Consider the following 27,399-nt stretch of genomic DNA (forward strand, 5'->3'; position numbering starts at 1 on the left):
AGAAGGAGGGTGTGTCAAATGTTGCTGAACAGTGCAATAAAATGAAGTCTGAGAACTGACTGCCAGATTTTAGAATAGGGACCTCAGTGATAACCCAGACAAGAGCTAATTCAGTGGAGTGGTAGGGACTAGAGACTGACTGGAACAGACGGACTTAAGATAGAACAGAGGAGGAGAAAGGAGAAACCAAGAAACAGGCTCAGAAGGGTTAACAGCTTTGCTCATGGGAACACATCTTATAAGTGGCAGGGCTAGGGTTCTAACTCAGATCCTTCTTACTCCAAAGGCGTGAGCACATACTCGTCATCCGTTCTCTCTCTCTACATATATATAGATGTATATGATACATTACATATAGATATGATACATTACATTATATATTTTTTAATGGAGGTGAAGTTCACATAACATAAAATTAACCATTTTAAAGTGAACAATTCAGTTGCGTTTAATGCATTCACGGTGTTGTGCAACCACCACCACTGTGAAGTTCAAAAACACTTTCATCCTTTCATCACCCCAAAAAGAAACTCCATACCCATCATGGTTGTCTTTGAAGAATATGGGGCAGTTTGCAGCAGGAAAAGAGTCCCATCAATGCAGCTTTGACACTACTAGCGATGTGACCTTAAACGACCCATTATTCAGCAAACTTCTTTGAGGTCTTGCTGTATGCCAGGCACAGTGCTGTATGCTGGGGCTACAGAGACAACACAGACCCCTGACCCAGAATAGGCAGGGAAAGGAAGCTAGGCACGGCTCCTAGAGAGAGGTGGAACAGGCCATTTTAGCCCTTCTTCTTATCTGTTTCAAAAATGGGAGAGGCTGTACCAGGAAACCTCTAAGGTTCTTTCTAGCGTTGACTTTCATGGAAGTGAGATTCCAGAAAATCCTTTCACCTATAGATGAAAAAGGGAAAATCAGCATAGATTGTTCCACCACCTCCTGGGTGTATCACCAAGGCATTTTAAAAATGTCAGAGTCTAATTGGAATTTTAAATTGGGAGCAATACATGCTGGCACTTTAGGTGCAATTTAGTGCAGTAGATTAAAATCGTTTTGAAGTGACCTCATTCACTTCCCAAGCTGTTCAAATTGATTTTATAATTTCCCGACCATATAAACGGCCAGATGACATACGGATAGCTGGGGAGCTACTGTTGTTGTTGTTGTTATTAGGTGCCTTTGAGTTGTTTCTGACTCATAGCAACCATAAGTACAACAGAACAAAATACTCCCCAGTCTTAGGCCATCCTCACAACCATTGGGTGTGTTTGAGCCCATTGTTGCAGCCACTGTGTCAATCCATCTGGTTGAGAGTCTCCCTCTCCTTTACTGACAGCCTACTTTACCAAGCATGATGACCTTCTCCAGGGACTGATCCCTCCTAATAGCCTGTCCAAAGTATGTGAGATGAAGTCTCACCATCCTTGCTTCCAAAGGAGAATTCTGGCTGTACTTCTTCCAAGACAGATTTGTTCGTTCTTCTGGCAGTCCGCGGTATAGTCGATATTCTCCAACACCACAATTCAAAGCCATCAATCCTTTTAGATATTCCTTATTCAAGGTCCAGCTTTCTCATGCATATGAGGCAATTGAAAATACCATGGCTTAGTCAGGCGCATCTTAGTCCTCCAAGTGGTATCTTTGATTTTTAACACTTTAAAGAGGTCTTTGGCAGCACATTTGCCCAGTGCAGTATGTCGTTTGGTTTCTTGACTGCTGCTTCCATAGACATTGATTGTGGATCCAATAAAATGAAATCCTCAACTTCAGTATATTCTCTGTTTATCATGATGTAGCTTATTAGTCCAGTTGTGAGGATTTTTGTTTTCTTTACGTTGAGGTGTAATCCATACTGGAAGCTGTTAGTAGATTTTAATGATGTTGTCCTTGTCAACAACTTCAAAGAAGAAAGGAAAAAATGATCATAACACCTCTTTTTACTGCCTTAATGAAAAAAGCTGAGGCCTTTTTACAGTACTTTCAATAAACCTGGAGTTGCAAAGATTCCGTTGTGTTTTCTCACAACAAAGCAGTCCTCATCTTTGGTAAGTGGCAGTACTAACTAAATAGAATCTTTAAATTTCTCTTTAGGAAAAGAAACTAAAAAGCCAGTCAAAAGACAAATGATAGACTGGGAGAAAATATTTGTGACAGTGTAACAGACAAAAAGTTAATATCCCTAATATGAAAAAGCTTCCCACAGATGGGTAAGAAGAAGACAACTCAATAGGATAATGGACAGTTCACAGCAAAGGAAATGCAATGGCCAATAAGCCTATGAAAAAAAAAAAAGAGGCCACTTTATTAGTTGTCGGGGACATGCATATGAAAACATCACCTATTAGATTGTCAGGAATTAAAGATACTGATAATATCTGTTGGGGACACTCCATCTCCCTGTGTCATGATTCATGATGGGATAACACTCCCGGCCCCCTCCCTCCTGTCCAGCAGAGGAGGACTGTTTGGTGAGTCTGGAGAAAGAGGCTGAGTGTGCTGGATTGGTTCCATCTGGTTCCTCCTTTCCATCTCCACCTGCCTGCAGCTAGAACGTATTCTGATGTGCTCCTGGCCATCCAGTAGGGGGGCTCTGCGCCCCTGAGGGAAGCCTGTGGTTGGTCAATGTCCCAGTGACTAGGGGGGTCCATCTCTCTAATGCAGGAGTGAAGTATTAAGAAGACAATTTAGCTACAAATGTGCATCACCGAATCCAGTCTTTCAGGTCACATTTTTAAATCGTCGTTTTGCCTGAATCCTTGGTTCAGAACTTGGGAAAAGAAGAAAGGAATGTTTATTGTTTTCTGCTTTTCCCTACATGTAGAAAGATAAAAAATTCTTTCCACATGTTCCTGTGCCTCGACTGATTAAAATGATATAAACAAACTCCCAAGTTTTATTGGCTTAACGCATCCAAAGTTAATTTCCTAAGAGTGGCAGTCCAATGCAGTTTTCTTCTGTTCAGTAGGCACTTTGCCTCTCTGTGGTTGAGTCAGGCATCCAGGCCACGTCCTTCTTGTGATTCTGATACCTCCTGGGTCTCATTTAGTCACTGGATGGGGAAAGAGAGCATAGAAAAGGCAAACCTACTTCTTAAATGACTTGGCCCAGAAATGATGTCCTCACTTCCACTCGCATTCTTTTGGTGAAAACTAGTTATGGCCCCACTTAGACATAAGTGGGGCTTGTAAGCATAGTTCCTGGTGAAAGCTCTACATTATGGAGAATGAGCTTGACTATTTGGTAGGAAGCTGACCATTTCTGCCACACTTGTTGACATCAGCTGCCATGGAGTAGATTCAGACTCATGGCAACCTCATATGTTACAGAGTAGAACTGCTCCATAGGATTTTTCTTGGCTGTAATCTTAATGGAAGCAGATTGCCAGGCCTATCTTCCGTAGAACCACTGGGTGGGCTCAAACTGCCATCCTTTAGGTTAGCAGTTAGAGCGCAAACCGCTTGCACTACCTAGGGACCTTCTGTATCCAAATATGGCCTGTAAACCCTTACCCTCTCCCAGCAAGGACACGTGAATTCTGGACACTAGAAAATCAAGTATTCTGTGGGTAGGAAGGGTGACGTGCCAATTGGAAGTGCTTTGATTTGTTTGCATATTTGTACTTCCTTTCCCTTGCTCTGATTTCATTTATCCAAGCATCTTTTTGATGATCATTTTCTTTCATTTACTAAATATGTCTCCTGTTTTAACTGTATAGCATGTCCTCTTTGCAAATGAATAAATTAGAATTATGGTGGAATAGCGGAAGTGGGTATGAAAAGAGACTGGGAGACATGCTCTCTAGTGCTAGCTCCATAAACCCATGTGTGACTTTCGATGAATCATGTAACCTCTCCACTCCTTGGTTTCCATATCTATATAATAAGGGACTCATTGCGCTTTGCCATCTCTGCTAGTTCTAAACTTTTGTTACCTTAATTATATTCATCTGTGAATTGATAATATTGAGTTTCTGGAGTGCAGACTTGAATGACCACAGCCTGGACTAGATGTTCCCACATAAGGACAGCAACTCTTAAAGCCTTTTTGACCACTCCCACCCCCGCAATCTGTCAACAGTATATCATTCCTAAATAGTGAGGATGAAAGAAAGCAGAGGTTGATGAGTTCTAGATGGCCACAAGAAGCCTGACTTGTGGGCAGAAATTTCCATCAGTGACAGAACAGAGAGGTTTTCAGCTCATCAACCCTACCTCAAAGTGTTCTTCAGCAAGAGAGGATGATAAATTTCTCAGGCCCTTTATACAGTTTATAAAGCATTCACCATCCCATAAGATAGGTAGAACAGGTTATTTTCATTATATAGTTAGTTTTTTGAACAGGTGGTATAGTCACACAGTTCACGCATCAAAATGGTCGCAAAGGCATATGGTAAAAAGCTTTCCTTCCACCCATCCCCCACCCCCAGCTCACCTCCACCTCTTCTCTACCTCAATCCTCCCCACCCCCCAACCCCCCATCTGCCCAGCTGGCATTTCCCACCCTCCCCTCAGGATTCCCCCCACCCAACAAAGAGGTAACCACCAGTATTAGTTTCTTCTTTGTCATTTCAGAGATTTCTATACATGTATATTCATTTCCCTTCTTTTCGACATATATGGCAATATTTGTCACACACTGTTCTGACCTTGTGTTTTTATTTAATGTGTCAAGGAGTTCTTTTAACATCTGTACGTAAAGATTGTCCTCCTTGTGTTTTATGGCATTTTCTTCCCATGGACATACCATAATTTATTTTGCTAATTTCCTATCAATGAACATTTTAGATGTTTCCAGTTTTTTGTGAACACAAACTATGCTTTACCAATTAAAACAGCGTTAATTTTCTTTTATACTGAATTGTTTCCATTTCTCACTATGTGTAAGTACTTTTTTTTTTTTTTTTAAAGTTGTGGTAAAATACATATAAGAAAACATTTGCCATTTTGTAATTTTTTTATCATGGTAAACCAGAACCAAACTCATTGCCATCAAGTCGATTCCGACTCATAGCCACCTTATAGGACTGAGTAGAACTGTCTCATAGTGTTTCCAAGGAGCGCAACTACTGGATTCAAACTGCCGACTTTTGGGTTACCAGCCAAGCTCTTATCCACTGTGTCACCAGAACATATGTATAACAAAACGTTTGGCATTTCAACATTTTTTACATGTATTTATTAACCTTTTTAAGTGTACAATTCAGTGACATTAATTACATGTTGTACAACCACCACCACTACCTGCTTCCAGAAGTTTTTCATCATCCCAGACAGAAATTCAGTATGCCTTAAGCAATAGCTCCCTATTCGTCCCTCCTCCCTGCCCTGGTAATCACTAATGAACTTTTGTCTCTATGCATTTGCCTGTTCTGTATTTTTCATGTAAATGAGGTCTTTCAATATTTGTGCTGTGTCTGACATCATTCAGCATCATGTTTTCAAGCTCTGTCCATACCGTAGCATGTATCAGAACTTCATTTCTCTTTATGGCTGAGTAATATTCCATTGTATATACACACCACATCTGGTTTATCAATTCATCTGCTGATGGACATTTGGGTAGTGTCTACCTTTTGACTATTATAAATAATGCTGCAATAAATATTGGTGTACAAGTATCTGTTTGCATTCCTGCTTTCAAGCCTTTTGGGTAGGTACCTAGGAGTGGAATTGCTGGGTCATGTGGAAATTCTATGTGTAACTTTTTGAGGAGCCACCACGCTATTTTCCACAGCAGCTGTACCATTTTACGTTCCCACCAGCCATGCACGAGGGTTCTGACACCTCCGCATTTTCACCAACACTTGTTCATTTCCATTTTTCTGTTAATAGCCATCCTAGTGGGTAGAAGTGGTACCTCATTGTGGTTTTGACTTACATTTTGCTAATGAAAATGATGTCGAGCATCTTTTTTGTGCTTAGTAGCTATTTATATATCTTCTTTGGAGAAATCTCTACTCAAGTCCTTCACTCATTTGTTCATTGAGTTTTGTCTTTTTATTGTTGAGTTGTAGAAATTCTTTATATACTCTGGATATTAAACCAGAGTGGTCATTTTGATAGATACTTTCAAATTGCCCTTCATTGACCCACTTTTATAGATGAAGAAAGTAAACCCCGGAGAGGTTGTAAGGATTAACAATTGCAAATCAAGTGCTGAAAACAGCTTCTCTGCTCAGAGGTATGTCGTAGGCTTGGATGAGTTGGATATGCATCAAGGTAAATAACATGAACAAGGTCCAAGAGGTTCAGTGTGGCAAGCTGAAGCAGGCTGCTGGGAGGTGGGTAAGCAGAACAACTCAACAACTCACTGAAGCACAAGCTGAAAGAACGAGGCTTAGTTGCAGTGAGCTGGGCAGTCACAGTGGCAGATGTGAGTGGAGCGCTCCCGATGGATGAGCCTGCACTTTGTGAGCCAGAAGCCCGCAGTGTGGGGACCGGCTGGGGAGGGGGCTCTGGAAATAGCTGTGTGAGTGCACGCACACAGGTCACTGGGCAGTTTTCATACCAGGTGGCTGGGAACAGACTACCAGAGCCAGTCAGCTTCCTTTCCCCGACACCTGGTCTTAGAATTGGAACAGTGATTGGGGCCAATTGGGACAGTGTCAGAGTTGTAGCCAACCCACATTAACTTAAGCTTCAGCGAGGGCTGGTTTTGTTAAAATACAGAGCAGTCTTTGCATATTTTAAATAATGGACATGTACGTTTTTTATTTCTGGCTTCTTATTCTCCATGATTATCACCTTTCCTTTCTTCCTGTCATTTGTACCTTCCTTTGCATCTTCTTCCTTTTCCTTTTTTATCCTTTAATTTTTTTTTATGTCTGGTTTTCCCATTTTCTTACTGCCTCCTTGGTTGCAAAATAAAGTGGGTATCTTTGAGTTACAATAAATAGCAGGATAAAATGCCTCAGGTTCCCCCCTCCTCTGATAGAAAAGAGAGGATGTTTTCAGCCATGTTGACAGGACTGAGCACTCAATCTTTTCATACTTTCCATCTTCAGTCTGTAGCATGGTGGTTAAGGGCACAGGCTCTAGAACCAGGTGCCTAGGTTCACATCCTGGCTCCTCTACTTACCAGCTGAGCAACCAAGGGCACATTGCTTAAATTGCTTAACTTTAACATATATGATTAACTTTCTTCCTCTGTAAAATGGGGATAATCACAGTAAAGAGGGTTAAATGAATTAATACATGTATTATGCTTAGAACTGTGCCTGGCATATGAAAAACATTAATATGGAGTTGTATTTCCTTCTTAAAGATTTTCCTCTATTTTTCTGATTTTTTTTTTTTCCTGATTCAGGTACTAAGAGATATTTTCCTTTAAACCTTGCTGTGCAGTGATTTTACTTTTTCTCTCAGAGAGGTTCTTCCCTCCCCTCCCCTCCCCCGACCTCCTCCTCTGAAGAATATACTCAGTTCGTGATAGGAAGACCCAATATTGTTAAAATGTCAGTTCTTCCCAACTTGATCTATAGATTCTACACAGCCCAACTCAAATGCCGAAGCAGTTATTTTGTGAATATTGACAACTGATTCTGAGTAAACTCAAAAGACCCAGAATAGCAGGCATGGTATTGAAGAAGAACAAAGTTGGAGGACTGACACTATCTAATTTCAAGACTTTCTGGAAAGTTACAATAATCAAAACAGTGTAGTACTGGCAAAATAATAGAAAATAGATCAATGGAACAGAATAGAGAGCCTGGAAATAGACCCACACAAATATAGTCAACTGATCTTTGAAAAAGGAGCAAAGACAATCCAATGGAGAAAGTGTAGTCTTTTCAACGAATAGTGCTGAAACGACTGGACATCACATATATATATAGACGCTGACCTTACACCTTTCACAAAAATTAACTCAAGATAAATCGTAGACCTAAATGTAAAACACAATGCTATAAAACTTCTAGAAGATAACATAGAGGAAATCTAGGTGACTTTGGGATTGGTGATGACTTTTGAGATAGAACGCCAAAAGCACAATCTACGAAAGATAAAATAAGTTGGACTTCATTAGAATTTAAAACTTCTGCTCTGTGAAAAAAACCTATTAAAAGAATAAAAAGACCATATAATCCAGCAATCCCACTCCTAGGAATATATCCTAGAAAAATAGGAGCCATAGCACAAATAGATATATGCACACCCATGTTCATTGCAGCATTGTTCACAATAGCAAAAAGACGGAAACAACTTAGATGCCGATCAACAGAGGAATGGATAAACAAATTATGGTACATACACACAATGGAGTACTACACAACAATAAAGAACAATGATGAATCTGGGAAGCATCTCACAACATGGACGAATCTGGAGGGCATTATGCTGAGTGAAATAAGTCAATCACAAAAGGACAAACATTGTATCAGACCACTACTATAAAAATTCATGAAAAGGTGTATTCACAAAAAGAAACAATCTTTGATGGTTATGAGTGGGGGCAGGGGTGGGGATGGAAAAACGCTAAATAGAAAATAGGTAAGTGGTAACTTTGATGAAGGGTAAGACAGTATACAATACTGAGGAAACCAGTGCAACTTGTCCAAGGCAAGGTCATGGAAGCTCCATAGACACATCCGAATCCCCTGAGGGGACAAATTACTGGGCTGAGGGCTGTAGGGACCATGGTCTGGAGAAACATCTAGCTCAGTTGGCATAACATAGTTTATAAAGAAAATGTTCTACATTCTACTTTGGTGAGTAGCATCTGGGGTCCTAAAAGCTTGCGAGTAGCAATCTAAGATACTCCACTGGCCTCACCCCATCGGGAGCAAGGGAGAATGAAGAAAACCAAAGACACAAGGGAAAGATTAGTCCAAAGGACTAGCAGACCACAACTACCACAGCCTCCACCAAACTGAGTCCAGCACAATTAGATGATGCCAGGCTACCACCACTGACTGCTCTAAGGGGGTTCAGAATAGAGGGTCCTGGACAGACCTGGAGGAAAATGTGGAACAGAATTCTAACTCACGCACACACACAAAAAGACCAGACTTAACTGGCCTGACAGAGACGGGAGAAACCCCAAAAGTATGGCCCCTGGACACCCTTTTAGCTTAGTAATAAAGTCACTCCTGAGGTTCACCCTTCAGCCAAAGATTAGACAGGCCCATAAAGCAAAACAAGACTAACTGGGCACACCAGCCCAGAGGCAAGGACTAGAAGGCAGGAGGGGACAGGAAAGCTGGTAATGGGGAATACAAGGTTGAGGAGGGAGAGTGTGGACATGTCGTGAGGTTGGTAACCAATGTCATAAAACAATATGTGTACTAACTGTTTAATGAGAAGCTAGTTTGTTCTGTAAACCTTCATCTAAAGTACAATAATAAAAATAAATAAATAAAAAGACAAGCCACAGGCTGGGAGAAAATATTTGCAAGACACGTATCTGATAAAAGACTTAAAAAGAACTCTTAAAACTCTAACAACAAAGGAAACAAACAACCCAATTTTAAAATTAGGCAAAAGATCTGAACAGACACCTAACTAAAGATAGACAGCTGGTAAATAAGCATATGAAAAGGTGCTCAAGATGGTATGTCATTAGGGAATGTAGACTTTCTTGATAATAATTTTTTATATTGATCGTATGTTGAAATGATATTTTAGACATATTGGGTAAAATCAAATATATTATTAAAATTAATTTTACCTGTTTCTTTTTGCCTTTTTTTAATGTGGCCACTAGAAAATTTTACATTACGTGTGTGGCTCACATAATATTTCTGTGGGATAGCGCTGCTCTAGAAGGAAGGAACAGGAGCCATGAAGACTCAGGACTGTGTAGGGGAAGGCTCACAAGAAAGGAAGACCCTGTAACTGGTAACTGAGAAGAAAACTTGGGACAATTCGATTTTACTTGGAGGGTGATGCTGTGTGATCTGTGACGTAATCTGCCTAAGCCTTCCCTATGAAACCTTCAGTAAAATCAGCGCTACATTTTTTTTTAATCTACACTATTTTTGAATAAAGCAAATTAAAAAGAAATTTCCTTGAAGAACCTCACGTCTCCCCTTGAGGTGACTACCCAAGCTCTAGGTCCTAAAAAACCAGGTTTGGATTGGATTTCACTGGCCTCTATTTGGGACCTAAATGAAATTAGTTAACTGGAAAAAAGAGTGTATCTGCAGATACCTTCTCTCTGTATTCTGATCAGCATGAACTCTTACGGATTTCCAGCTTATTCTTGAATCGTTTCTAAGAGAAAGTAGTTTTCTTCTTCTTCCACATTATGATTCTTCCGTTGTTAACTTTTTGCTAACATGACTGAATTGAGAAAGCCGATTGTCTCGGGAGGAGGCTTTAAATCAATGTGGGATTTCTGGCTCATCAAATTCAAAGTCAAGTCATCCCTGAAGTTGCCACCTACTGGTTGCTTAATGGATTTTGTTCTTTGGGAGTTGGGAAGCTGAATTGTCAGGGAGCAAACCCTCCTGGATGCAGCTGTTTTTAGTCATACTGGGTAGTATGGCCCTCGCCTATCAGATTTGAGGCGTAAATGAAAAAAAATTTGAGGATTGTTACCACCATATCCTGTACCACTCTCCTGAAATGCGAATTAAAAAAAAAAAAAAAAAGCTCAGAATTTGTCGAAGGAAAATGCTAGAGGAACCCACAGAAAACTTGAGGGAATAGAAAGGAGCAAGTTAACTGACTTTCTAATGAGCCAAATAATTTGTAAAAGGAACAATAGCAGTAAATTTGAGGTGATGTGGTCTCAAAGGAAAGCCTGTGTTTTAATGAATTACTGTTCAATTCGTTCTCTGCCTGATATTCCTATTTCCTCCTCTGTTTGCAATATGAAGTGATGAGCCTCTGAACGCTAACATAACTGACTGATTTTAGCGACTTCTTTTCCTTAATGGTGTAGTGCTCTGAACATGACTTGTTGTATAATAACAGGAATATTGGGAAAAGGCCCCAGGATTGGTTATACCTGGTGATTTAATACCTCTGAACTGAGTGCTGTGTAGCGGCAGAGTTAATAAATGCAGTGAGGGCTGAGAGAAGGACACTGTGTGAAACCAAAGCCAAAAGCAAACCCACTGCCACCAAGTCAATTCCTACTCATGATGACCGCATGTGTTACAGGGTAGAACTGCTCTGTAGGGCTTTCTTGGCTATAATGTTAACAGAAGGAGCCCTGGATGCGCAGTGGTTAGAGTGCTTGGCTGCTAATTGGAAGGTCAGTGGCTTGAACCCACCAGCCCCTCCCAGGAGAAAAATGTGGCAGTCTGCTTCCATAAAGATTTACAGCCTTGGAAACCCTATGGGGCAGTTCTACCAGGTCCTATAGGATCGCTAGGGATCGGAATTGACTGGACGGCAGTGGGTTTGGCCTGGAATCTTAATGGAGGAGCTCTGGTGGCGCATGGTTAAGTGCTTGGCTGCTAACCAGAAGGTTGGTGGTTTGAACAGACCAGCTGCTCTGTGGGAGAAAAGACCTGGAGATCTGCTCCTTTAAAGATTACAGCCTAGGAAACCCTATGGGGCAGTTCTCCTCTGTCCTATACGGTCACTATGAGTTGGAATTGACTCAGCTGTACATCACGACAAAAACAACGGAAGCAGATTGCCAGGCCTTTCTACTGCAGTGCCACTGGGTGGGTTTGAACTCCCAACCTTTCGGTTAGCAGCAGAGCCCAAACTGTTTGCACCACCCAGGGGCATTGTGTAGAGGAATAAAAAAGGAGGGATTTTAACACAGAAGAAGAAGAAAAAAAAAAAAACTTAAGTTTATTGTATTTTATTAGAATCGGAATGATAAAGGAAAGGTTTGATAGTTAAAGCGCTAGACAAGAAGAAAGTCTTCATAAATTCAGATTTTTCTCTTTAATCAATGGCTTGGCTGTGATCAGAGCTTTTTGGTTGGCACTACTGAATTAATCCAAGTGCACAGATTAATTTTCCTGCCTGCTTAGTGTTAGCCACAATCACGTAGATTTCAAGGTGGGGTGAAAGTAATGACCCTGGTTTTGTAGTAATCGTATAAAATATATTCACCCAAATGGCTCTGTCCCCTTCAAAGCAGGCACACTGAAGATAAAGGCTTATGCTGCAGACATAGCCATTGACCAAAATAATTTTTAAAGCCCTCATTTGGAGTTGACTTCAGAGCTCGAACCAGAGTATTTTCCCAATTATCTTGCCTGTCACACATCTTTGCTCTTTAGGGGTAGATATAATATTTGGAAAACATCAAATGCCACTCATAACCAAATCTTGAAAATTAGGTGGATAATAAGTCTGGATGTTACCCTTTGAGAGAAAAAAAAAACAAAACAGAACTAACTATGAGTATGGAGTGCTGAAAACTGTTTGCTGCTATCTTCAAAACATAAAAATTAACTTTGAAAGCAGTTCCAATAGAGGAGTGGCCAAGGCGTTTTGAGCCTGCCAAGGTGACTATTCTAAAAGGGATTACATCAGTTTAGATGTTTATTTAAAAAAATCAATCGTATCCCTTCATGGGCTCAGCATAATGTAAGAGGAAAAACATGAACAGTAGAGCCAGACAGACCCACCTCCACCCCTTCCAGCTCTGTGTGACCTTGGACAAGTGACTCGAGCTGTCTGAGCCTCTGCTTCATAATCAGCGGAGCGATAGAGATGATACCTCCTGCTGGTTCTACGGTAGGTGAAACACCACGTATACTGGCCTCTGTATACGTAGACAGAGCTTGTGATTATGTGATGGATTTATTTACACTCAGCCTTATTTCAAAGAGGACTAAAAGTGGCTTAAATGCTTATTTTCTACCCCTTGGTGGTGGTGGTGGTAGTGTGTGCCATTGAGTCAATTCCCACTCGTAGCCACCCTCTAGGACAGAGTAGAACTGCCCCAGAGGGTTTCCTAGGCTGTAATCTTTACAGAAGCAGATTGCCAGGTCTTTTCTCTCGAGGAAGAGCTGATAGATTCAAACTGATAACCTTCTGGTTAGCAGCCAAGCGCTTAACCATGCCACCAGGGCTCCTTTTTCCACCCTTACATACCCTCATTTAGAAAAGGGCAGTATTAATAAATGCAGTATGTGCCCAAGTCATTTATATTAACATTGATTTGTTGTTTTTTTTTTTTTTTTTTTTTTGCTTTTTCCCACACATAGACCTAAAGGTAAGGAGAGGGAGCCCTCCTGTGAAGGCCACTGGACAAGGGCTGTGACCTTTAGACAAGTGAACTTGTAGGGAAGGATCTAGGAGAATAAATGCCCTGACCTCAGTCTCCTCCCATTCACTGATACCCCACCAGAGCTCCCCATTGGCCAAATGCAAACAGAGGCCAGAGGAGCAGACAGCTAACGGGGCAGGCCAAAGAGGCCAGCCTCACAGGGCACAGAACAAAGTGTGGGAGGGTACAGAGTGGATCTACAAGGGGAAACTGAAGATGTTTGGCCCATGTTGTGTCTTCATTTAAGCTGGACACAGCCCTGAGATCCAGCCATAAAGCCCCACCCCCAAAGCTGACATCTGGCCATTCAGCAACACTCCTTTGGGTCAGGTATTCAACTCACTTTGAAATCATCTACCAGTACAACCTTCCAAACCACGCTTCACAACTCCAGGCACAAGGTTATCAGGGAACACGTCATGCTTTGCTGAGGCACAAAGTTCCATGTCAGGAGAGTTTTTCTGACTGTGTGAGCCTGTCTAAAATGGAAATGATTGTAGGAAGGAGAAGCATGGTTTGTAAGCCCATCTTGGCTCTCAGAATCACTAAATTTAATTTCCAAATGAATCAAAGTCAATAAAGGATTAATGAACTCTGGTCTTTTTTATTTTTTTCTGTCTCTTATATGTTACTCTTGTAAATAGATGTTGTTTAAAAGAACTGATGATTTGAATGAAGTTCTTGATGTCTTCTGTTTTATTGACTATGCAAAGGCATTCCACTGTATGGATCACAACAAATTATGGATAACTTTGAGAAGAATGGGAATTCCAGAGCAGTTCATTGTGTTCGTGCTGAACCATACATAGACCAAGAGGCAGTCATTAGAACAGAACAAGAGGACTGAGTGGTTTAAAATCGGAAAAGATGTATATCAGGGTTGTATCCTTTCACCGTACTTATTCAATATGTATGCTGAGCAAATAATTCAAAAAGCCAGACTATAGAAAGAAGAATGCAGCATCAGGATTGGAGGAAGACTCAGTAACAACCTGTGATATGCAGATGACACAACCCAGCTTGGTGAAAGTGAGGAGGACTTGAAGCACTTACTTATGAAGCTCAAAGACTACAGCCTTCGGTATGGTTTATACCTCAACATAAAGAAAACAAAAATCCTCACAACTGAACTAATAAGCAACATCATGATAAATGGAGAAAATATTGAAGTTTTCAAGGATTTAATTCTACTTGGATCCACAATCAATGCCTATGGAAGGAGCAGTCGAGAAATCAAACAACATATTGCGTTGAGCAAATCTGCTGCAAAAGACCTCTTTAAAGTGTCACTTTGAGGACTAAGGTGTGCCTGACCCAAGTCATTGCATTTTCAATCACCTTATATGCATACGAAAGCTGGACAATGAATAAGGAAGACCAAAGAAGAATTGATGCCTTTGAATTATGGTGTTGGCAAAGAATATTGAATATACCATGGACTGCCAAAAGAATGAACAAATCTGTCTTGGAATAAGTACAGACAGAATGCTCCTTAGAAGCGAGGATGGCAAGCGAGGATGTCTCACTTTCTTTGGACATGTTATCAGGAGGGAACAGTCCCTGGAGAAGGACATCATGCTTGGTAGAGAGTCAGCGGAAAAGAGGAAGACCCTCAAGGAGATGAACTGACACAGTGGCTGTAAAAATGGCCTCAAACATAACAATTGTGAGGGTGGCACAGGACTGGGCAGTATTTCATTCTGTTGTACATGGGGTGGCTGTGGATCAGAACCAATTCTATGGCACCTAACAACAACTTTGATGTCCTTTGGATTCCCTAGTTGATGTTTCATAATTGATTTAACTCATAGAAAGAAAACATTTTTAAAGGATAAGGAAGATAGCTGGGTATTCTTATTCTGTGTCTCTTTCATTTAATCTGGAGAGTTCTTTTTTTTTTAAATGATAACCATTAATCTCCCAATCTATGTGGGATTTTTTGTGTGTGTGAAGACTGCATCCAGGGTATAATCCTATTTGGCATCTACCACTGTTTGTTGCTATGGAAATTAACACATCACCACAGTCCCAAGGTTACAGGCAGCCCCTCCTTTGGCTTGGTGGTGGGGGTCTTGCCGATGGGAGCAGTGTGGGTACAGGTAGATTAGTCCAACATACAGTCCCAGGAAATGGGATTTTACTTCCAAATCCAGCAGGGGGGACAGGCAACACTGAGCAAGTCTATGTGAGGTAATTGTACCCTTAAATATATACAAAAGTATAGAAACTTTTATATAAATGGAATCATGTTGTTCTAGGTTTTTTTTGGGCAGGAGATAGCTAATACAGTCTTTTTTCTTCCATTGTTTTTTGTTTGCTTCTGCCTTTCACTTCTCCTCTCTCCTCCACTCTCGTTTTTGTTTTTTATTGGGGGGTGGGCTTTGAATTTGTGTTTCTAGCAAGTTCCCAGGAAATTATATATACGAATCACCTGGTGATCTTGTTAAAATGTAGATTCTGATTCAGTATATCTGGGGTGGAAATTCAAATTCTCAGCAGGGGTTCGAATTGAAACAAACCGGTCTGAAGCCCTGGTTTTTTCAATACACCTGCATACTGCAAACCCCACTCCTGTGGGTGGGGACAAATATGCATACACACGAGTACACACATTGTACACACATGCACACACGTACACACATGCATGCGCACACATGTGCACACACGTACTCACATGCACACACACATGCACTCACACACACTACCCTTCTGTGTTAACACTCTGGTACGATGCCTTTTGTTCTTTTTTACATTACATCTGTCTTCAGTCAGACCTTTCTTCTAAAACTGCTTCTGAATGTGTTAAAAGGGACAGTCTATTGGAAATCCTTATCAAGAACTCCTTCAGGAAAAATCAACCAAGGTAATTTACAGCTTCCCTTTCTATTAGTCCCAAACCAACACGAGCCTCAGTTAACGCTGAGATACTTTGATTCAAAGGCTGAATTGTGAGATGTTCTGATTCTAAACGTTGCACTGCAGTGGAGTTCCCTCCCTTTGCTTACCTTTTCCAGCAGGCATGGAACATTCCAGAACTGGGGGCAGGAAAGCCCACTGTGCTTCACTGCTGGCAGCCTAGAGGCCCACACTCCTGCAGCGGCTATGCCACACCACCCCTTCCTCACATTGTGTGGGTGCTCCTGAGGAGGGGACTCTCTCGCCGGTATCTTCCAGGTCATCCAAATCTTCTGTACAGGGGCAGCGAAATTCTTCAACCCATTGCTCCTTCTTCCTCCATGCCCATCGCCTCAGCCTCTAGAGGTGCATGGGCCTTAATCCAGGGCATTGCTTGGATGATGGCATTCCTCTCTCAGGGTGCTTCTAAACTTGTGAAATCCAGAACCCGTACACAGTAGCACTTAAATGATTCGCAAAGGTAACGCAGTTGTTGTCATCCTAACTCTAGGTTCCTTTTGTTCCTTAAACCTATTTCTATTTTGCACTCATCACCAGTTGTTGTAATTATCGAAGCTGTCTGCCCTTGAAGGCTAGGGTCATGGTTTAGAAACCTTTGCATCCCCAATTGCCTAGCACAGCACCTGGTACGTGCCCACTAAATGCCAAATGGATCAACACACTCAAATGTAGGAAAATGTGAGATCACTAGACTTCTTTGGGGCTTAAAGTGTCAGAAGAAGGTAGAAGAGGTTGCATGGGTGGGTGAGGGCAGTAGAAATTCAAGATGAATAGAAGAAATGAGTTATTCTCCAAAGACTGATCATGCCAGTGTCTACAAGGCCCCATATGTTGCGGCGGGGGGGATAAAGATTGTTTTTCTTTTTTAATCACTAAAAATTTCTTGTGTAACTACTGTGTAGCCTCTGTGTGCTTGGCACTGGAGAACCAAAGATAAATGACAAGACCTTTTCTCCCAAGGGCATCATATCTACAAAGAATTGTTACTTAAAATGACAGGTGCGATAATCAAAGTGATAGACAAAGTACAGTGGGGACAAAGGGAGAGTAATTAATCAGGTTTTGTCACACCCCTGCTGGACAAACCCTCCAGTGCCATAGTCGTAAACTTTTTACCTTGGCGTCCAGGCCCTGCCCAGCCCTCATTGCCGCCACACTGTTCCTTATTCATTCTGCTATATCATTCCTGTCCTTGAACATGGCAAATCCTTTCTCACCTCAGATCTGTACACAGCTGCCTCTATTTTTAATCATTCAGGCCTCAGCTCAAATATCGCTTCGTCTGGCCACTCTACATGACACCCTCTCTCAGTCACTTCTATGCCATTTAAAAAAAAAAAAAACAGTTGCTGTCAAGTCAACCCCAACTCATGGCGACCCCATGTGTGTCAGAGTAGAACTGTGCTCCAGAGGGTTTTTAATGGCTGATTTTCAGATGGAGATCACCAGGCCTTTCTTCTGAGGCACCCCGAGTTCACTCAAACCACCAACCTTTCGATTAGCAGCCAAGTGTGTGTTCACCATTTGTACTGCCCAGGGACTCTTCTATGTCATCACCCTGTTTTAGTTTCTTCATATAACTTTTCATAATCTGAAATTATCATGTCTGTTTATTTACATAATTTTTGTCTGTTCCCCTCTCCTTTCCCTCTACCCCTCCCCCACACATGCACACTAGACTGAGGGCTTCCAGAGCAGGGAAGCCTCGTCTAGCCTGGTCTCTGTTCTGTCCCAGTGCGTGGAACACTGCCTGGAGGCTGGCATGTAATAGACATTCATTAAGTACAAAATCTGAGGAAGACAAGAAAGAGTCACCTAAAAAAAGCTGTAGGTGAAACGTATTCTGAGAAGAGGGAAGGCAGTTAGGGACAGTGCAGGAGCTTGGGGTGTTAGAACACAGGGTGCCGGCTGAAGTGTGGAGATACATGATTGCCATGAATAGGACCCAAGAACCCAGACCCTAAAGCTAGAGAGCAGGAATCAAACATCAGGGCCATCAGCACTTACCATGTGTGTGATCATGTGCAGGCAATAACGTAACCCTTCTGTGCTTCCATCTCCTCATTTGTAAAAAGGCTGATAATAACCATACCCTCTACACAGGCTAGTGAGTTATATGAAAAATGCTTAATAGTTATTATATAGTATATGTTGTTGTCTTCGTTATTTGCTGTTGAGTTGAGTTCTACTCATGGTGACCCGATGTGTACAGAGTAGAACTGCTCCCTAGAGTTTTAAAGGCTGTGACCTTTCGGAAGCAGGTTGCTAGGCCTATCTTCTGAGGCACTTCTGGGTGGGTTTGAACTGCCGACCTTCTGGCTAGTAGTTAAGCCCTTAACTGTTGGGGCCACCCAGGGACTCCTTGGGTACCATTGAGTCAACTCAGACTCATAACGACCCCATGCGACAGAACAGAACTGCCTCATAGAGTTTTCTTGGCTATAATCTTTGCAAAAGCAGATTGCCAGGTCTTTCTCCCACAGAGTTGCTTGGTGGGTTCACGCTGCGAACCTTTCAGTTAGCAGCCAAGCTCTTAACCGCTGCGCCACTAGGGCTGTAAGCTAGTTGTATGGTGTATACAGTTATATAGTTAGGTAAGCATTTGTTCTATGCGGCAGTGGGGAATCAATCAGCAGCAGGGCCCTGGGATTCAGGTTTGTGTTTTGGAGAGATAATTGTGTTGGCAGTGGGGAGGGTGGACTGGAGTGGGCTGAGGATATAGAGTCAGGGGAGCAAATGTCTAGGCAAGATGGATGAAGGCAAGGGCATCGGCAGTGAGGATGATGCCGGAGTTATTTAAGAGAATGGATGCAGTCATCAGTTTTGGGGAGAGGTTGAGGGAAAGAGATAAGTCAGTGATGATTCCCAGGTTTGGAGCAACTGGGTGGCCAGTGGTGCCATTCACCCACATAGGAAATACAGGAAGGGAGGAGATTTGGGAGCCAGAGCCAAGGGGGACAGTGAGGAGCTATGAGTCAGCAGCTGAGGCAAGATAAGTTTGACTGCTGTGGGAATTCCAAGTGGAGCTGCTGGCAAGAAGATGACCTCCCCACCAGCACCCCCAAATCCTCCTAGATCATAACAGAATACTAACAGGATTAACACCCTACCCAGTAGAACTTAATACACGCTTAATAGTTAGCATTTATAACTTTTGCTTTTTAAAAAAAATTACTGGAGGAAACATTTTTGTCCACATCTGAGTTTTTCTTTTTTTGAATTCTATAAGTAGAATCACTGGGGCAAAACGTATATACCAATTAATCTTGCTAAATTGCTTTTCAAAATGGCTGTGCCAATATAGATTCCCACAATATCTGGAGATTCTTTAAAAAAACAACGTCAATCTCTTCTACAGATACCACCCCCAAGGTTTCCAGGGTACGGGGAACATTCTCTAGCATGCTACTGAACAACCTGACCACTGACTTCAGCTCCTTCTTTAAAAGTTGCTAGTTGCCTGTGTCCTCAGAAGATCCCTCAAATCAATGTCTGTTATTGATTAATTAATATGTCATCAATACCACAACCCAAATTATCTAATTTAAACCGTGATGATGAGTGAAATACAAACACCCTCTGCATCAGTGTTCCCCTGAGGCTTGGAATGGGAATAAAAGGAGAATGTATTTAGTGATTAGAAAGTCCGCTGTACCAAAAACCATATTATTTTATTTAACAGCATTTTCCCCAAAAGAACTGGTTTCTTGTAACTTTCTTGACCATCATTTAATATATGTACATGCATGGAAATCCCACTTCCTTTGAATCAGTAAGCGCTTTATGGGAGGGCACCATCCACAGGCCAGATACTATCTTAGTCCAGAATAAGCTAAAATTTCTCGTTAGTACATATATCAATTGATTTCCATCAAGTAAAAGGGGAAAGAGCCATTTTCAGTGAAGACATCATTTTGGCCTTTCCTGCACATGGTTATGATGAATCATTGGCCATTCAGGTGCTTTGGGTGGTTGTTGTGTTCCTAACACTGACCACAGGAGTCCCCAGATGGTTCAAATGGTTGACGTACTTGGCAGCTAAGCAAAAGGTTGGAGGTTTGAGTCCAGCCAATGGTGCCTTAGAAGAAAGACGTGATGATCTAATTCTGAAAAATCAGCCATTGAAAACCCTATGGAGCCCAGTTCTACTCTGGCACACACGGGGTTACCGTGAGTCGGCATTGACTCAACAGCCACTGGTTTTAACACCGACCACATGCAGCTGAAACGCCTCAGAGTAACAGTACCCAGGGGAGTATCTGGTATCCCTTTCTGTGAATGCTTACTTTGTGTTCGTCAGACTTAGGTCTGTACATTAAGGAACCAGTGTGCCTTTAATATATTTTTTATCTGTTGTCTTCTCTAGAAGGTCCTTATAAAGAAAACGGGTGGGTATATACAGTAATGTTAGGTAGACGATTCTTGTCCATGCCTTGTTTTGAATATTTGTTTTGTACTTTCCATGATCCTCTGGAGGTCACTTAACCACTTGGCCCTCAACACCAACACTTTTGTCTCTTCTGTTCAGTCATTAACCACCCACTAAGGTCTAAAAGGAGACTCATACTTGCTTCTGGAAAACTTTCTTATACTTAATCCACAGGTAGGTACTGTTTTCAGGGGTTAATGAAAAGGAGGCCACACTTTTTCAAGGGAAGCTGGCTCTAACTTGTATGAATTGCACTCTTATCAAGGGAAACAAATGGGGCTTGTTCAACTCTGATGAACCATGATTGTTTTCTTCCAATGAGTGTCAGTAAGGGGTAAATCCAACAACAACAAAAAGAAGAAAATGAGGGAAAGATGATACTTCTGCTTGCAGGTGGTCTGGTAACTCCAAAATGGCCTCCTTCACTATTGGGACCATCATAGTGCTTGAAGCTATGATGGTCCCAATGCTATGGTTGCCATGTGGAGTTGAGTAAAATGTAATGCATCTCAACATTAGAGAGTCAATCAGATGTCCCTCATCTTCCCAGAGCTTTCTGCTATTACATTAAAGAGCTCACTTTGCCTCCCTTTTTTCCATTTCTAAGATGGGCTCTCCAAAGAACACAATGAGAAAAGTTTACATGTATTGTTGAACCTATTTACCACCAAGTATCTTGAAATCACAGGAATCCCACCTATTTTTTGTTATTGTTCTTTACATTCTTTTTCCATATACTGTACACAGATTATGCTATAAAGCCATTTTGTGATAAGAATGAGAGAGGTTGAAACCAAATCTCTCTAGCTACTAGTTTCCCTGGAAATAAATAGTAAGAACGATCCCTATTTTAAAAAATTAGCCATATTATTCAGTTCCAGCTGTAATGGTGATTCATGTTGTTAGTTGCCATCAAGTCAGCTCCTCTGACACATAGAGACCCCAAATACAACAGAAGCAGCATTGCTCAGTCTTGTCATCTTCATGACCGTTGGTATGGTCAAGTCCATTGCTGCAGCCACTGTGTACTGTGAGTGCTTTCCAACATAAGAGGCTTGTCTTTCAGCACTGGATCAGGCAATATTCTGTTGTGACCATATAGGGTTTTCATTGGCATCTGAAGTAGATCACCAGACCTTTCTTTCTAGTCTGTCTTAGTCTGGACACTCTGCTGAAGCCTGTCCACCATAGGTGATCCTCCTGGCATTTGAAATACTGGTGACATAGCTTCCAGCATCATAGCAACATCACAGTATGACAAACCAGTAGATGGGTGGTGGTAATTCATAAAATGGTACTTCATAGAATTTTAGATCCAGGACGTATGGAGGCTGTGAGTATTAGAAATTAGTGTTGCCTTAAGTGTATTTGACAGAACACTGACCTCTAGGAAAAAAGTGTTTTCTGGTCAATTTTGGGAAACTCTGAATCCTATATCCTACCCCAACCCCTTGAATATTCACAATGAAAAGTCAACTCCAAGTCAGCATTTCCTAAATGTATTTGACCTTGGAGACTTTTATTCCTGTATAATAGCTGTTAACATCCTGCATGTTGGAAATGAGTCCAGCCTGAACATGGAGATCCACAAAATTAAGCCACGTGCTGGAGGTAACAGAGCCAGGACAGAAACCGACTGATTGACAGCCCCCCAGAATGACTGCTTGTATTGACAGCAATGGCTTCAAAACATTTCAGGATTTTTTTTCCTGGAAATTAATTTAAAGAATTGTTTCTAAAGTACTTAGGTTTCCAGTTTAAATTAGAGAGATTTATCCTTTAGCAGATGGAAAATGTGTCAGTTGGCCCATTCATTTTAGCAATGCTCTTTATTCGTATGCATCAGAATTGGAACCTGAGTGACGTGCGTGCCCATGAGGCTCTCAGTCTGAAAGGTGGGGAAGGGAGACGCCAATAAGCAATTAAACAAGTGGGTATGTAATTACGATCGCGCAAAGAAGAAAATGAACTATGTGCTGTCAGTAATTTTTTAATTGACCCAGATCCAGAAGGGATCAATAAGTAGCTGTTTTTATGGTTATTTTGGTACTTAGCTCATAACTACAATCTGAACCACCTAACAGCCCCTCTCCCCTTATTCTTCTAGCCCAGTGGAGCAAAATGAGCGCGCAGTGAGCCAGCTCAGCCTCTCTCCCAGCGGTCCCCGACGCCCACCATGAACCACTTAGAGGGGTCCGCGGAGGTGGAAGTGACTGACGAGGCGGCAGGTGGGGAGGTGAACGAGTCGGTGGAGGCCGACCTGGAGCACCCCGAGGTGGAAGAGGAACAGCAGCAGCAGCAGCGCCATGCAGACGGCCACCCGCGCGGGCGCGCCGTCGAGGACCTCCGCGCCCAGCTGGGGCAGCAGGAGGAGGAGGAGCGCGGCGAGTGCCTGGCACGCTCGGCCAGCACCGAGAGCGGCTTCCACAACCACACAGACACGGCCGAGGGAGACGTGATCGCCGCGGCCCGCGATGGCTACGACTCGGAGCGCGCGCAGGACCCCGCGCAGGACCCCGAGGACGAGAGCGCATACGCCGTGCAATACCGGCCCGAGGCCGAGGAGTACACGGAGCAGGCAGAGGCCGAGCACGCTGAAGCCACGCACCGCCGCGCGCTGCCCAACCACCTGCATTTCCACTCTCTGGAGCACGAGGAGGCCATGAACGCAGCCTACTCGGGCTACGTCTACACGCACCGGCTCTTCCACCGCAGCGAGGACGAGCCCTACGCCGAGCCCTACGCCGACTACGGAGGCCTCCAGGAGCACGTGTACGAGGAGATCGGGGACGCGCCCGAGCTGGACACGCGAGACGGCCTGCGGCTGTACGAGCAGGAGCGCGACGAGGCGGCGGCGTATCGCCAGGAGGCCCTGGGTGCGCGGCTGCACCACTACGATGAGCGCTCTGATGGCGAGTCCGACAGCCCAGAGAAGGAGGCCGAATTCGCGCCTTACCCGCGCATGGACAGCTACGAGCAGGAGGAGGACATAGACCAGATCGTGGCCGAAGTCAAGCAGAGCATGAGCTCGCAGAGCCTCGATAAGGCGGCCGAGGACATGCCCGAGGCCGAGCAGGACCTGGAGCGCGCCCCTACCCCGGGCGGGGGCCGCCCGGACAGCCCTGGGTTGCAGGCGCCGCGGGCGGTGGGCACTGCAGGCAGCGGCGAGGCGGTGCAGCGGTACAGCAAGGAGAAGAGGGATGCCATCTCGCTGGCCATCAAGGACATCAAGGAGGCCATCGAAGAGGTGAAAACCAGGACCATCCGTTCGCCTTACACTCCCGACGAGCCCAAAGAGCCCATCTGGGTCATGCGTCAGGACATTAGCCCCACCAGGGACTGTGACGACCAGAGGCCGTTAGATGGAGATGTAAGTGTGTGCGTTTCGTGCTTGCTCAGCTCCACTCGCTGCTGGCAGGGGAGACGTGTGCTATGTGGCCTTGTTTGTCATTGGGAAATGACTTTATGGGTTAAATGGTCTGTGGAGGGGGGGCTAGGAATGATGCGCGGGAAGCCTCAGAATCTGCTTGCATATAAATTGCTGGGAGTGAAATACAGGGTGTGTGTTGGGGTGGGGGGTGGTTGGGAAGCGTTAAGTGCACTCATCTTGCCCTAAAACAGTAGTTCTCGAACTGTACCTGGAGGGCTTAAGAAATATTCCTGGAAGCCCTTCCAGAGTGTCTGATTTAGAAGGCATGGGATGGGGCCTGAGAATTTGCGTTTTTAATGCCTCATGTAAACAAATCCAAACTTAGGAAAGAGACTTAATTGGAAAGGGTTGTTGCAGAGGGGGCGTAGGACTATGGCTTTAGAGGGAGGAAGTCTTTTGCAATAGGGAGAACGCTCTGACCATAAGATCTGCAAGCCTCTCAAGAGTTAGGCGAAAAGGATTTTTCTTTTACATTGTTGTGTTCCCTTCAGTCAGTTACCACTCATAGCGACCCTATAGGAAAAAATAGAGCTGCCACCTAGGGTTTCCCAAGTTGTAATCTGTACAGGAGCAGATTGCCAGATCTTTTCTCCCACAGAGCAGCTGGTGGGTTCCAACTGCCAACGTTTCTGTTGGCAGCCCATTGTTTAACCATGGTGCCACCAGGACTTCTTACCCTTATTTAAAACCAAAAACCCAAACTCATTGCTGTTGAGTAGATCCCAACTTCTAGCAACCCTATAGGACAGAGTGTAACTGCCCCATACCGTTTCCAAAACTGTAACCTTTATGGAAACAGGCACAGTGGTTAAGCGCTTGGCTGCTAACTGAAAGGCTGTGGGCTCAAATCCACCAGCTGCTTCTCAGGGAAAGACCCAGCAGTCTGCTCCTGTAAAGATTACAGCCTGGGAAACCCTATGGGGCAGTTGTACTCTGTACTATAGGGTGGCTGTGAGTCTGAATGGACTGTTGGTACACAGCAACAACAGGAAGGCTGGAAAGAACCCGGTATGAGGAGGTGGGTGGGGGATGAAAGGGTAGTTTGAATAGATAGATAAGTAAATCAGAGAATGTTCTACCCCGAGGCCAGCTAGTCTCAGGAGGGGCTGTTAAGAGAGGACTGTATGCTGGCCAGGAGTCAGGGACCTGGGAGGAGAGAAGTTAACTAAAAAGTTTGGTTAACAAGCCGTTTGTTTCCATTGACCAGGAGGTCAGGTAATAAGGCAAACCAAAAAAAAAACCAAACCCACTGCTGTCGAGTTGATTCTGACTCATAGCGACCCTATAATAAGGTAAAGAAATGGGAATTTGGAGGGTCTGTGGGTGGCACAAATGGTTGGTATTTTGAACCCACCCAGTGGCGCTGCAGAAGAAAGGCCTGGCAATCTGCTATAAAGATTACAGCTAAGAAAATTCTATGGAGCTCAGTTCTACTCTGTAATACATGGGTCATCATGAGTCAGAATCAACCAGATGGCAACAGATTTGGTTTGGCTTTTTGTGTGGCCTTGTCATAGGTAAACAAGGGGACCATCCATGAGTCTTATCTAAGTCATATGGGGAAGGGTAGTTCTTTGCAGTTAGCCATTTCCTGGGACACACAAGGGTGGGATATTCCTTAACCTTCACTGTTTTCCAGGATCACAGGGCTCCTGTTCAGCACGGTCACTAACAAATTCCCAGGTGATACTGATGCTGTCGGTCCCAGGACCACGATTTGAGAACCATTCCCTTAAAGATTTGGGATGGGCAGTGTGGCCTCTTTGGTGGAAATCCTTCTGGGCCCTTTCCTGCCAGTGGTTCCTACAGTTTTTTCACCCACCCTGTGCCTCCTTGGAAACTCTGGTGACGTAGTGGTTAAGAATTCGGCTGCTACCCCAAAGGTCAGCAGTTTGAATCCACCAGGCACTCCTTGGAAACCCTATGGGACAGTTCTTCTCTGTCCCATAGGGCTGCTATGAGTCGGAATTGACTCGTCAGCTACAGGTTTGGGGGGGTTTGTGTTTGATGCCTCCTTATGGGTTTCAGTAAGTACTTAATTTCCAGTTCTGGTGGTACATCCTCCCCTCTTCACAAAAAATGTGTTCTCAGTGTAAACCGAAATGTGCTTTACTGTGAAGAGTTGCCGGATGCTATTGCTGCCCCTGTACACATTTTATTTTCCATTTTTGGAGTAACTAAGAAATTAGGTGTCACTGTCTATTCAAAATAAATCAAGACAACTAACCTTTGCCCTGACTACCTTGCTATAAAGATTGTTTCTGCTCTGACTTTCACTTCTCTATTCTCTTGGATAATTTTTAAGCAATTTCATTTAAAATTGGAGCTTGGAGTAGAAGAACGGTCCCAAGGTTAAATAAGGTTTTATTTAATTCTGCATTTTGTGATTGCACCAGGCAGCTTCTCAGTATATCTGCTGGAGTGAGAAACCATTATTGTAAGCTGAGTGTTCATTTTACTTATATGTAAAGGGCTGCGCAGGTCAGAGAGGTATCATCACCTCCTCTTTCAGTAACAGTCAGCATTTACTGTTGGCTGATTAAACTGCTGGCTCCGCTAAGGCAAGATTGGAAACGGTAGGGAAGGAAATGGCATCCGTCACAGCAAGGGGGCAGCCTTGGGCCAGTTAGCTCAGAAATGCCCGGTGACTCTCCTGTTTCTCCAGGGTTCAAATTCAGACAGTTAAAAAAAAAAACAGGTGCAGCTATGTGTGTAGAATTTTCCTTGACCTCCAGCTGTCTCCAGGTTCCTCTGTTAGGAAGGATTGCGGCAACCATTTTGCAAATGAGGTGGAAATGGAACAGGTTTTCAAAAGTAGGGAGCTGGCAAGGGGCCAGGCTCTGCATCCTTTTAGGAACTTGGAAAGCCATAAGAGAAAACGCTGCCCAAGCATTTGGTCCAGGCCCCGGCCTCTTCCTTCAGCTTTCTCACATGCTCCTTGAAATGACTGGCTTAACTATGTGGGGTTAGCCAGTTTAATCACACTGGTGTGCATAATAAGCCCCCACCACACCCTACAGTAAAGCAAGGGCTCACTTTCATTCATCTGAACTAGGAGAACAACTTAACCCTCTTACTTGAGGTCCCATTCAAACGGTAGAGTAAATTATAGAATATTAAATGCTGCTTTAAAAACCCATGGTGTCAGAAATTCAGTCTGATGCTAAGAAATCAATGAGTAGGGCTCACTGGGCTATGAACAGCTAAAACAAAGCAAAACCAAAATCCCGTGTGCTAAGATACTCCCCCAGTCATTTTTGTGTCATTTGAATTTGTGGATTGTATGTCATCTGTCATGCCATATTTATAGAAAAGGCCTTCATTTACTACCCCATTTGATGGCATGGGGAGGGGGGAGATATGCGTGTGTGTATGGTTTTTTATTGATTTCCTCCTCAGCGTTAAAAAATATTTACTGAATGCTCACTCTATGTCT

The 27,399-nt window shown here is 43.3% G+C and overlaps 1 protein-coding gene across 14 annotated transcripts in view; it reads left to right on the forward strand.

The window, feature by feature from the left end:
• The window catches only part of APBA1 (amyloid beta precursor protein binding family A member 1), a 236,980-nt gene that overhangs the window by 124,434 nt on the left and 85,147 nt on the right, over nt 1-27,399 (forward strand). For all 14 annotated transcript variants that reach the window (XM_064291241.1, XM_064291239.1, XM_064291240.1 and 11 more), the window contains one exon: nt 22,641-23,903. In XM_064291241.1, coding sequence (XP_064147311.1) covers nt 22,710-23,903 — 1,194 coding nt within the window. In that variant the 5' untranslated portion in view covers nt 22,641-22,709. The remainder of the gene's footprint in view (nt 1-22,640; nt 23,904-27,399) is intronic.

The sequence above is a fragment of the Loxodonta africana genome, chromosome 9 (assembly GCF_030014295.1).
Source record: "Loxodonta africana isolate mLoxAfr1 chromosome 9, mLoxAfr1.hap2, whole genome shotgun sequence".
Classification (NCBI taxonomy): Eukaryota; Metazoa; Chordata; class Mammalia; order Proboscidea; family Elephantidae; genus Loxodonta; species Loxodonta africana.